The sequence below is a fragment of the Osmerus mordax genome, chromosome 5 (genome assembly GCF_038355195.1).
Source record: "Osmerus mordax isolate fOsmMor3 chromosome 5, fOsmMor3.pri, whole genome shotgun sequence".
NCBI classification, from domain to species: Eukaryota; Metazoa; Chordata; class Actinopteri; order Osmeriformes; family Osmeridae; genus Osmerus; species Osmerus mordax.
Window position 1 is genome coordinate 18,046,215 of NC_090054.1, and position 12,054 is coordinate 18,058,268.

The window sequence follows — 12,054 nt, forward strand, 5'->3', positions numbered from 1 at the left end:
AAGGACCATAAATAGTGGTCTGCTAAGCAGTTTTGTGTTCATATAATCATTCAATTAAATCAGTGTCATGCTATGATCCATAAGCCCTACATTCCCCCAAAGCATACCCCACAAAGAGTGCAGCTTCTAGTCTGGCTTACCAGCAACCCAACACTATGTGCTTCTGTACAGCTGGACCTCCCCACACCTCCCCACCCCACACATCCAAACCCACACCAACATCCGTTTCAAACGTGTGCTACAGTGACTGGATGTCTGCTGACAACATGATTTACAACTGGCCTGGGTGTCTTAGTCACCTGAGGAGCCTGGGTGGGTGACGGGTGAGAACCAGTGTAGACGCCTGAAGAAGAGGCCCTGAAGGGGAAGAGGAGGGAAACGCTCTTCAGGAGTGTCTTTAGGCTTCCTCATTTCTGACCTACAAGGTTGTGCAAGTTTGGTACGGAAATTTGCGTGGCTCTGTCAACATGTCTTTTTCTGTGTTTGCTTGAGTCTGTGTGTGTGGTGGGGAACAGAGCGGAGTATGAAAGGACTCCCTGCACTCAATAGAGGAAGAGATCAGACAGGGGTGTATGACCACAGTATCCTGACAGAGCTGCCTTTTGGCTGGAGTACAGTAGGTTACAGTAGAGTTAGACTATGAGTTTAAGAATAATGCAAACCTAAAGTTTACATGCAATGTGTTTTGCATGAAAAGAAAATGTGACTGGTGGTTCTCACAGTCATCTTGACATGATTCTTACATATTGTCATGTAAAGCAGTGAAGGGGTTAACATTAAACAGTGCCGCTGAAGCAGGAAGCCATCCTATTCTGGACTGAGTCACATGAGAGTTGTAGCAGGGACTGGCTGTGTGTCAGTGAGGGGTGTGTAATTATCTAAGCCTGTTTGTTCCAGGTTGTGGAAGTTACCGTACTTTCCATCTTCTCCTGATTAGCTGAGATAATATCTCATTCTCTCTCTATCTTCACATGGTTGGTGTGTTGGATGGGGGTAGCTCTATTTTCCCTCCACATTTTCTTAAGTTTCGAAATGTTGATATGCAATAAAAGCTGTGACTAAATCGTATTTTTATTTTTACGTATATTTTTACTGTAAACCACAAATCCTCCAGTGTTTTGCCCTGTGGGTTTCTCAGAAAATGACTTTCACTTCAAGGTGTCAGTTTACATACGGCTGATAAAGAACATTCCGGAGACTTTCCTTTAAAAGTAGCAAAAAAGCTTTATTTACAACAGCATTGCACAATTAAAATCCTTACATTGCAACATCAGTGCAAAATAGAAATGATAAAAAAACGACATTTTTGCTACAAATGTACTGGGTCCTGTGCCTCAGAAAAGTCTGTTCGCGCTCAGTGCAAAACGGCCCCTAACAGACAGAATTCTGGGTACAGTAGTTTTTTTCTGTAGTGGAAGTGACCCCCTGCACTACAAGGTACACCAAGATGGTACGGCCTGAAACTCACGGCTCCTCTCAGGGAATAAATTGTGGGTTTATTTTTATTGCATCTTAGAATTGTATTTATTTTCTCCTACCAATATGGCATGATCCTGACACTTATTATGGAGCAGACTGCATGAAAGTACTTGTGTTTGATGGAACGGAAATTAAACTAAAATAATATTACCAACTTTACATCTCAGTCTGAGCAAGTGGTGATTTTGCTTCTACTTTCCTGCTTCCTGTGTGTTGACCCTGAGCCTACAGTATTCAGAAGCTCTTAACACCATATATATATACAGTACTAAATTATTACATCTTTGGTTTAAAGTTGCCAACACCAATAAGAACCAATGGCTAGACTAAACTTAGAAAATGATATGGCTGTTTACACTGATAAGTGTACACTGGTAAGTGTGACCCTCGGTTCCAATCAAAATAAACCTGATAATGAAATGACATACACTTACTCAATCTGCACAGTAATCAACCATATATTTCTGGTTACAAATTTCACAAATCAAATGTTCTTTACGGGGATAAAACATGCAAGTGCTGAAGCATTGTAAGTACTAAAGCAAACTATTTCATGGATTTTAAGTGAAATAAAATAGGTGTGGAATATATTTGACTGCATTACACCTGTATTGGTATATTTAGGTGCAGAGGAACACAAAGATTTATACTCCATAGGATACAATTACCCTCTTCTGGTCCAGATTCAGTTCACTTCCAGTAAAAAATATAATTCAATCCCTTTTCATGATCAGAATAATTGTATGTTTTCCTCTGCTTCTGTTTACTCTATTGAACTGTTGTTCAATCGACTAATACTTATGTGATCTGGGTGAGAATAGTTAAGATGGTGTGCATGTCAATTATAAAAGATCAGTACCAACTTGCACAACTTGCTTACAGTAACTGAAAATTGTTCTCTTGTTTGGATAAAAGGGTATCCTTCACAGTACCTGTTTTCCTCCACTCTGGCTCTGGTAGGGGGTACAGTAACCCCTAATACCATTTCATCATTAAAAGGGCAGTGAACTGACTGGCTTTAGTCAGTGATACAGGGAGAAGGGTCAGAGAGAGGAGGATGGAGGAGGACTGAGAACAAACACAACCCAATGTAAAGGTTCCATCACCTGCATTGGGAGAGGATGGTGAACGATCAAGGTATAAAAGGGATGGAGTAGAGGCAAGAGGAGGGTAGAGAAAATTGACCTGAGGGGTAGGAGATTGGGAGAGGAGAGGAATGAGGGAGAAGCACGTGAGGAGTGTGTAGTAGGAGGACAAGAAGAAGGATATGGTGGGGGACGGGAACGTTGAAGAGCAGAGGGAGAATAAGTATGTTGAGGAGGATGGAGTCTGTCAGTGGTGAGGTGCCATGATAAAGACAAGAGTGGAAGTGGAAGCCATGCAGGCGTACACAATCGACTGAAACACAAACAAAAAAAGGAGGATGCTATTTTACAAAACATAAGTAGCTGCAACAAAAGTGGAGAGAACCAAACGGCAACAAAGTAAAAACAGAAAGCTATACAAGGCACGTCTGAAGCTCCACACATCGTTAACGTGGTCATCGACAAATGGTGATCGTCCATGGAACTGATCTCTGGACAAGGCAGGCATGCTCATCAGCGCTGCCACATCTACATCTTTGGTGCTTGTTTGGGGTTTAGCATTCCGAATATGCAAAGACAACACAGGTGCACAACTAATACAAACACAGGTTTGGCAGAAATTGCGATTCCCAATAGAAAATATTCCCAAGAATGTCCAAATTCCCTTTCCCAGACGGAAATCAGGGGGGAGAGGGGGAGTACACCCACCAAGAATAAAAAAGAAAATTCTAGAAATGATAGGTCCAAGTGATCCACAAGAATGTCAACATATTTACATATGCACAGGGTCAATAAAAACATCTGACTCAGATGCTACATGTCTACTGGGGATTGCATAGGACTGGACTTGATGATTGGTCCTAGTGTCTTTCCATCATCTCCTCCGGAAAAGCATCTGTAATAGTTGTCCAATCAGGAGTGTCATCCACTGCAGAAAGGCAGGTTCTTGGTCCATCGGCAAGTTTGGTTGCGCAACCCGCCTATTCCTGTCTGTTACGCGCTGCAAAGGACAAACAAGTGACATGTTACACACACATGCAAAATACAGGAAGTGGTCAGCACAGTTCCTAACATCCTGTCTGAACCCACGCTGTAAACCTTTGACCATTTGCAGGTGTTACTAACCCAGAACCTTTAGTTTCCCAACCCACCGTCAGCTAGAGCAGGAAAGATAACCAGGTGAGCGAGAGTTTGTATTTCACTGAGAGTGAGGTTTTCCTGTATCCTATTTGGCATTCAGCTCACGATTCGATACACATCACGATATTGGGTTCACGATAAAATACGTATATCACGATATTTTGAACAAAATGAAAAATGAAACTGAAATTCTATTCATAGATTTATTTCCAAAACATGAAAAATTGTCAATAACTTTCTTTGTTGTACATACAACTGAGTTGACTCAGTTCAGGCGATTTCTGTGAATGCAGTGACTGCACGCGTGTGCAGAGTAGGTTGCGTTGCGATGTTTTGTGCCAAGATATACATTGTTATTATATATATTATTATATGTTCTATTATACACCCTGGACACTCACTTACCTTTTTTTATCTGTCAAACTTATGGACAAATCCCGGTCTGCTAACTGTAATTACACAGCAGCCTGCGGACTGGACTCCGACTCTCTCACATACCAAGTTTACAGCATGAGTCACATTGCTTTAACTTGGAGAGCAGAACAGTGGGGTGAAAGAAGCACTATTGTGTTAGGTCAGCTACTACAAGACAGGCTCTTGATGAAATAAACATTTTAGACTGGTGAATAGAGATGAAGAAATGAATGGAGAGATTTATGGTATTAGGGGCTGAACCAATTTACCACACTAAGCTAGATTGTTCCAGATGCACTTGGCTTTGGCTTTTGTGTGTGTATGTGGGAGGGAGAAAGACTGTGCTCGCGCGTGTGTGTGTTTGTGTGCGTTCTTGTGTGTCTCCTCCCCGACAATCACCTCTACAGACTTGGCAGGAGTGGTGCAGTAACAGGTGTGTGTCTTGGCACAGTGCTGTGTCTCTCTGTGCTGCTGGCCTCGCTGACTGCTCTGGCAGCAGCAGGGTACAGATAAGAGCAGACTGGGCACATGAGCCGTGCGTTTCCCCTGAGAATCTCCTGGCTCGCAGAGTAAACCCTTTTAATAAATACTAGCTTCTGCTATCAAATAAATCACAGAAACAAAACGGCCTGAATTCACTCACATCTACCAAGTGGTTTAAGGTACTGAAACACAATATTTTCCCAGATTTTCTTTGACTATCAAGAAAAATTAACAGTGATTTGGGGTTCTTTTTGAGATTCTATCCCATAGTGCTCTGGTTGTTTAAAGACACTGCAGTGGAAAGCACAGAACTCTTAGCTGTGTGGACTAAAGAGGTTTGACTGGGAGAGACACAACAAATGGCAGTAGTAAGCCTTGGTCTCTGGGCATTGTGGAAACAAGGATCTTTAAAGGAGACCAACAGGGAATAGTCATGCAGGTTTTTATGCTGTACCGGAGGCATGCCAAGAACCACAGTGGCCGGAGGTTGTGAGCGTGCTCAGAGGAAACAGGTGATAAGGAAGTGGATCGACAGCTCTGATTTCTCAGAACAGGACTTTCAGCCTTGCGACACCTCCCACCACCTCCCGACACATAACACAGAGGCACAAAATGACAGACGATTAAGGATAAGGATGGTTGTGACTCAGTGTTTCGAAACGTTTTTGCCAGAATGTGAAAGTGAATGTGACCTGTGAATGTGAAAAACATTTCTATGGATGAAAATTCAGCTAAAGTCGGTGACTAAAAATAAAAGGGGAAATGAAGTGGTCATCATTATTACAATACAACATAATATTGACCAGCCTTGTATAGAATTCTGCCCTCTGATCTGACTTTGACCCAGCTGTGTCTTTTTAACAAACCCTGCCTCCCTCCCTCCCTCCCTCTCTCTCAGCTCTCTCTCTCTTTTATTCCAAGTCTCTCTTTCTGTTTCCCTTCCCACATGCCCCTCCCCCGAGCCACACTTCCCTCCCCACCTTCCACCCTGACTGACAACTGATCTGGTGTGTGAGAGAGAACAGAGTGAGGTCTGAAACAGCACGTGAAAGAAAAATACAAAATACAAAATGATCAGGGCCAGGATAAAAAGCTGAAAAACAATTTGACCCAAACTGGGAGAGTAGCCACAATCTGGAGTAGAAGACATGCAATTAGTGACTGGCTAATACATACACAGATGTCTGCATGCTTGCTTGCTTGCCTGCCTGCCTGCCTGCCTGCCTGCTTGCCTGTCTGCCAGTCTGTCTGTCTGTCTGAACACACAGTCTATCTTGAGGAGAAACAAAAGAGAAAGAATCAGAGATGGATGTAGGGGTAGAGAGGTGAGAAAGATAGGCAGGACAGAAAATAGGAGATACACAATAAAAGGGACTGTGTGTATGTGAGACAGTGTCTGTGTGCATGTGTGGATAGTACTGTGAGACAGACACTAGTGCGGCATAATGGACAAGCACAGAACTAATGCAAAGCAGATGTGTAACCACATAAACTTATCCTAAGAAAACTAGTATCTGCCTTTTGCCCCTCAAATGCTATTCTAATGACCACTGATTGTGTACTAGACTGTTTACTAAGACATGGATTTTTCTGAAGTTGCGATGAAAACTATAGTAACTTTGGCGCTATTTTTTGTGTGTTGTAAAGTTACTGATGAAGACCAGCAGGTCTGTGTAGGGTGTGTGTGTGTGTGTGTGCGTGTGACAGACAGTGGAGCAGGGGATAATTAGAGCCCAGTGAGGTTCTCTGAGAGCACTAACCACAGACTAGACCATAATGAAGCTGCTCTGTCACGTACTACCCTGCTCTGGACCTGCCCAGCTAAATGGGCACACACACACACATTATATCACTCACTCACTCTCTTTTATTCACTAACTACAACATGTAGCTATTTGGTTGAGGGGGAAAAAAACAAGAGAAGAAAAGTTGCATATTTCACATGAGAGCTCCTTCATCATGGCGGCCATCAAACTGCTGAAGTCACATAGTGGTGCAGTGTGAAAAATGTATTGGCACCAGTCACCAGTCAGTGTGCAGGGCTCACTGGTCACTGTTGTCCCTCTAACACCTGAGAACATAATACGGAAGACACACAACTCCCCATGTTCCGCTTTTTTCATTGTTCTCAAAATACACAACACCCAATAGCCAAGAGAGATACAAACAGCACAACACATGTTAGCAACGTGCACACATTCGCAACCTACACACTCAATGCTTTTTTCTCTTTTGCTCTTTCTCCCTCACACACACACCCCTGTTCTAGAATAATGTGACTTAAGACTGAGTCATAGTCTCACCTTCGAGGAGAGTAGATGCTTTATGCTCTGACCCCTCAGGCTGTTACTACACATTCACACAAACACACACACACACACACACACACATACACATACAGGAGCTATTGTGCACTGTTTGACAGGCCATAGAGTATCCACAGGCAGAACTAGCATTGTAAGAAGGGGGAGCTAGCTATTAGCTAGGTCAAGGACACAAAGGGAGCACTGGAGCATGAACTAGTGTGGAGAGGCTCATGTTGAGCCAGACAGGCAACTTATCAGCTGTATTTGATCCAGTCAGCGAGGCCCTTGATGCAGACAGTAAATAAGGTGATGCAACCTCCAGAAAGAGCCAATGCACTGCCGCGTATGGAGCAGCAGTCAAAACAGAGGAGTGTGTCGGCATGTCATATTTATTCTGTGTTTGCATCTCCTGCATTAGCGACAGCCTATTACTTTTTTCTTTTATGTGTCCCTTTTTCTTTAGAATATTTTCTAGGGTTTACTTTGCCTCTCCTTACCTATGTTAACATGATGCAAGCTTCACAAGGGTGTGGTTGTGGGTTACTGTTCCATTCCAGCAGCTGGCTCATACAATAGTTCAATTACCAACTGCCAATATTTCACTTGCAATTTCCACTGTCTTACGGAATCATTCATTTTTAAAATACAGAAAGGAAAACTGGTATTCATAGTGAAATGTGTGGTTTAATAGTAGTAGTATCAGCAGCCTTGTTTCCCGGGACTTAATGATACATAATACCTGACCACGGAGAGCCTCAGGCCCTAATTTTCATTCTGATGATCAAACTGTTTTTGTCTCCTGCTTATTTCACATACTTGGAAAAAATAGCTTTTCTTTATGATGTTATTGTGCATGCAGCTGAACAACTACAATTAGAAAAATGACTAAATGTAGAATCAGACAGAGCTATGTTGTGTGTGGATCTTCATTAAACCTTTAAACTGGAATTACTGCTTCCTTGTGTTTTGACCGGACATCCTGTTGTGGTTGCTCGCAGCAACCCTTATCCCTTTTCATTGGTCCTTTGAATTCATAAGGGGGTCGGGTTTCATCTCGGGTGGTTCAGACTGACAGGAACTCACCCCCAGCATGATGAGCATGAAGTCGTCTCCGATGCGCTGAAGCTCTTGACCGATGCGTCTCTCCTCATCAGCACGTCCCTGCATGTCCCCCTCCGGTGGTGCTGGGTGTGGTCTATAGGGGCGGGCGGGGCTGGGCCACCTCTCTGGGGTGAGGAAGGGCAAAGAACAAACATGTATGTCTGAGTCGTCACAACAGCAACCACACACCAAAGCATGTTTGTTGGAGACTACAGACATATAGACCCACCGTAGTGGCCACGTGTCCAAAAGCTCTGTGTTAGTCAGTGGAGCTAAAGGTTTGCTGTTGGCCCTGTGAGCTCACACCTGTCTTGAGGTCTGGGTTCAGGTCAAGGATCATGCAGACTGCAGTCGTTGAACCACGACTACTACATACTCCCTTCAGCGCTGGAAAACGCAATGTGGTTCCAGATAACTCAAAATGAGTGAATTCAAGAGACACAAAGTCCAGAGTGAGACAGTTCAGATATGTACAGTGGTTCTAAGTGTGGTTGAGTTGTGAGTATATGAATGTGTTAGACCTCTTGCTATGACTCACGTGCGTTGTGAAACTTTGTTTAAGTGTGCTTAATATCGCTCATATCCGTCAATATTGAAGGCCTGCAATATTGGTTGGGCCCGTCATAAACATCAAACACCCTTTGGATTTAGATGAATCTACTGTGTATATACACACACATGCCACGCCACACTAAAAGAGTTTCTATGACTGGGGACGAGACAAGCTCCATGATAAATTGTTCAAGATGAGATAATGACGGTACTAGTTTTTGTTTGTGAGCGCATTAACAGCAGCCTCTTCCGGATTAAAGATTTGTATGGAACACTAGAAAATAGAGGTCTATCTCTCTACCCTATCTCTGCCGCCTCGAGCAGTAGAAGTGGAGAATCCCTGTCTGCTTGTGTACAAAAGACCCAGGGAATTATTTTGACTGGCCGCTACATCAACTGGCTGCCTGTGGCCTCTGCAACAGTGAACGCAAATAAAGGAGACACAAGAGAATCAGAACGCTCAATCACCGCTATTATGAGCCAACTCGGGACAAACTCCTCTACCTGTTTGTCCCAGTCCCAGACACAGTATTTCCTCTTGATTGTGTTCAATGGTCACACTTGTTTTGTTAAGGAGGGAATGTTGTTGAGGGTGAGGGTAAGACTGAAAACACGCAAAGTGCCGTTCAAAAGCACACGCATAAGGGCATATGCGTACGCGCACGCAATATGCTGCGCTGTACAAATTGATCTTTGGTGGCTTGTTATGATACACGATGGTAAACAGTGGGTCGATAAAGATCTGAGGAAACGTTCTTTACAGGGTGGATCAACCCAACGGCCTGTTTGCGTATACTCGATTTTTGGAAGGGATATTGGGAGTTTGACTTATAGACATTTCACCGTAAATGTTCGCTGTATGGTTTTCTGTTTTGCCTAGTTAGCCTACTTAGTCTTATGTCTGGGTATGTTACATTATATCATTTTCCCTTGTAGGGTCCTGGTTCCGTTTTCTAACTTGAAGGTTATTACTCTGAGAAAGAATTATGATTCCGCTATTTTTCATACAGTAACAATGCTGATGCTCTTTACACGCGCATTCCTCTTGTCTACACCCACCCCCCTCTCTTTTTGACAACCTATCACAGGACGTTTAAATTGCTGCACAGAATGGTTGCATGCTTGCTTACCATAATCTCGACCGGTATCTGATGCATTAGACATGCACTGCAGCGCGTGGGTGATAACTTGACTAGACGGACTTGGGGTCTGCGTTGACTTGTTATGTTTCAGCAGCGGGGAACTGGGCAGAGAATCAGAGTCGAACGAGAAATATCCGCTGGAGGACCGGGACAAAGGTCTGAACATCGGTGACCTCGAATGAAAACCAAGTAGACTATTCGGCATCGTAATTCCTCCCCGTGACGGTTCGCCTTCGCCGTAGGACTGGGGGTTGTCAGATGTCTCGGAACGGAAGGCTCGTCTGCCACCAGGATGAGATTCTCCGCTTTTCTCCCTCTCATTTAGGTTGGTCGAGTCGTCTGACCAATTTCGTGGTCTGTAGGACAAATACAGTGTCACTATTAGGCTACTGCTAAGTAATTTAAAAAGTTGTATAGTCAGCTTCTGTAGTCTATTCAAATGATCATGTTAAATGGTTGACCTAAATTGAGAGGACCTGAATTTTACGCGCACATTGAGAACTCCATAGAAGCTAAATACGCCCGCCCGTCTACACGCCTCCATTGTTTGACAGAAGTGCTGATTACAGCAGTCTGAGCATAGAAAACTTGGCATGAAGTTAGAAGTCGTAATAACTGCGTCACAGGCAAACACATAGCCAAGCTAACTTCCTAATTCTCCATCTAAAACCTATTCCAGAACAACTTCTCAGGTGAGCCTAAATTATTCCGAATGAATAAATTGTTCTTAATTTTACGAATGAAGCCTATGCTTTTTCATGAACACAATATAGCCTATTTAAATGTAACTATTATATGCTAACAACCTGAAACTATCTTTAAGCTAGTTTATCCTAGGTCTAAACTAGGTTATTACTGGGAAGGATCAAACGGTGTCCAAAACATCCACTGGCACATCAAATGTCCATGGTCTTAAGCACATTACCTATAAAACTGTTGTGCTTCAGTGCATAAGTCCCCAATACTAATACCTACTCTGAACATGCAGTAAGAGCCAAAACAACATGAGTCCAAATGCCATATTAACCCAAACGACGATTTTGGAGCATAACTACGATTATAAAGTAGCCTACTAAAAGTAGGTTGTGGACGGTTTGCGTGTATAGGCTACACCAATCTGTTATGAGAAGTCTTACAATGTTCAGAATATGGGCCATGTAGCGCGCTATTGGGCTGCAAATGGTCTGACTGGCAGGCGTTAAGCCAAATGAAATGCATCCAAAACTCCTATAGGCTAGGCAACTGGTCCATTATCGCCACCCACAGGTGGGTCGCTCTCGGTTGTTTGTTACTTGACTCATAATTGTTTAGCTATTTAAAGAGTTTCCCCCCCTTGATTTAGTCTTTTAATCAACGCACAGGCCTGTTGTGGGAGTGATGGATGATGCCATTATTGAGTTCAATACACAGGTGCCGTCCCTCTCCCATCTTCAGTGGTAGCAAGTCGTCATACAGCGAACACTGCAATGTTGCGTTGTAGCCCGTACAATTATGTGTAAAGCATGCACTTTACCGTATTTTATTTAACAGTTTAACCAAGCAAAACACGAACATTCTTGTATTTAAATGTATTTTTAATATCCAATAGTAGATTGCTGTTGCAATAAGCCGATCCCGAGTGCGCATTTTGAGGACGAAGGGCTGTTTTTCCACGGGCAATAACTTTCTCCTGCAGCCGCTATCGCGTGCTGGGAATTGGAGATAGATACTGCCACTGTAGATCCGCTCGATCATTTAACAGATAAACATTTGTGCGACGGAACAAGATTACCAAAATAAATAGGCTAAAGCTTTTTTTTTATATAAATAAGCAATATTGACAAACATATTTATAGATAGTTTTACAAATAGACCAACACTGCGTTAGATTTGAAGCAGTTTTTGCTAAGGCTCATTGCGCACTCACCTGGACGAATCGGACATGTCTTAAGCGGCCTCAGTTGTGGGACATAACAGTGCTAAAAATGACAATAGTGATCGAACAACTGCAAACCCGCTAGAAAATGTTCCACAAAAATAGAGTCAATTAGCCAAAATCATATTTTTATAAGTTGGCTAAACTTTACGGCCGAGATCGAAAGAATAAACTTGGTAGTCAGTGAAAAGAAATCCGCCTCAAAACGTAGTCGACGGGTAAGAAAGTGTTCCGAGTCTTTTGTCTCTTGCGAATCGCTAGATTACAACGGAGGAACTTCCTTGCCTTCACCCGCTTGCGTCTCTGGTAGAAAACGTTAAAGCGCCAGGCTTGAGTCTTGGGATGACGCGACCAGCCTCCGCCCCTGTCAGAGGTGACCCCGCCTATCTACTGTCTGGGGTGGGGTATCACTCAACAGCATCCTCGCGCAAGGGTTT

General features: G+C 43.2%; 1 protein-coding gene across 1 annotated transcript; it reads right to left on the reverse strand.

Moving 5' to 3' along the window:
- Positions 1-1,219: 1,219 nt before the first annotated feature.
- On the reverse strand, positions 1,220-11,902 carry bcl2l11 (BCL2 like 11). The gene is made up of 4 exons (XM_067236411.1): positions 11,609-11,902; positions 9,691-10,058; positions 7,991-8,133; positions 1,220-3,564 (listed from the first exon to the last, which is right to left on the reverse strand). The coding sequence occupies exons 1-4, from the start codon at positions 11,623-11,625 to the stop codon at positions 3,439-3,441; spliced, it is 654 nt and encodes a 217-aa protein (XP_067092512.1). The 5' UTR covers positions 11,626-11,902; the 3' UTR covers positions 1,220-3,438.
- Between the last annotated feature and the right edge of the window lie 152 nt (positions 11,903-12,054).

Coding starts and splice junctions, on each gene's coding strand:
- bcl2l11 (XM_067236411.1), bottom strand. Junction 8,134..9,690: donor AGATACCGGTCGAGATTATG/GTAAGCAAGCAT, acceptor TCCTCACCCCAG/AGAGGTGGCCCAGCCCCGCC. Junction 3,565..7,990: donor TCATGCTCATCATGCTGGGG/GTGAGTTCCTGT, acceptor TGTCCTTTGCAG/CGCGTAACAGACAGGAATAG.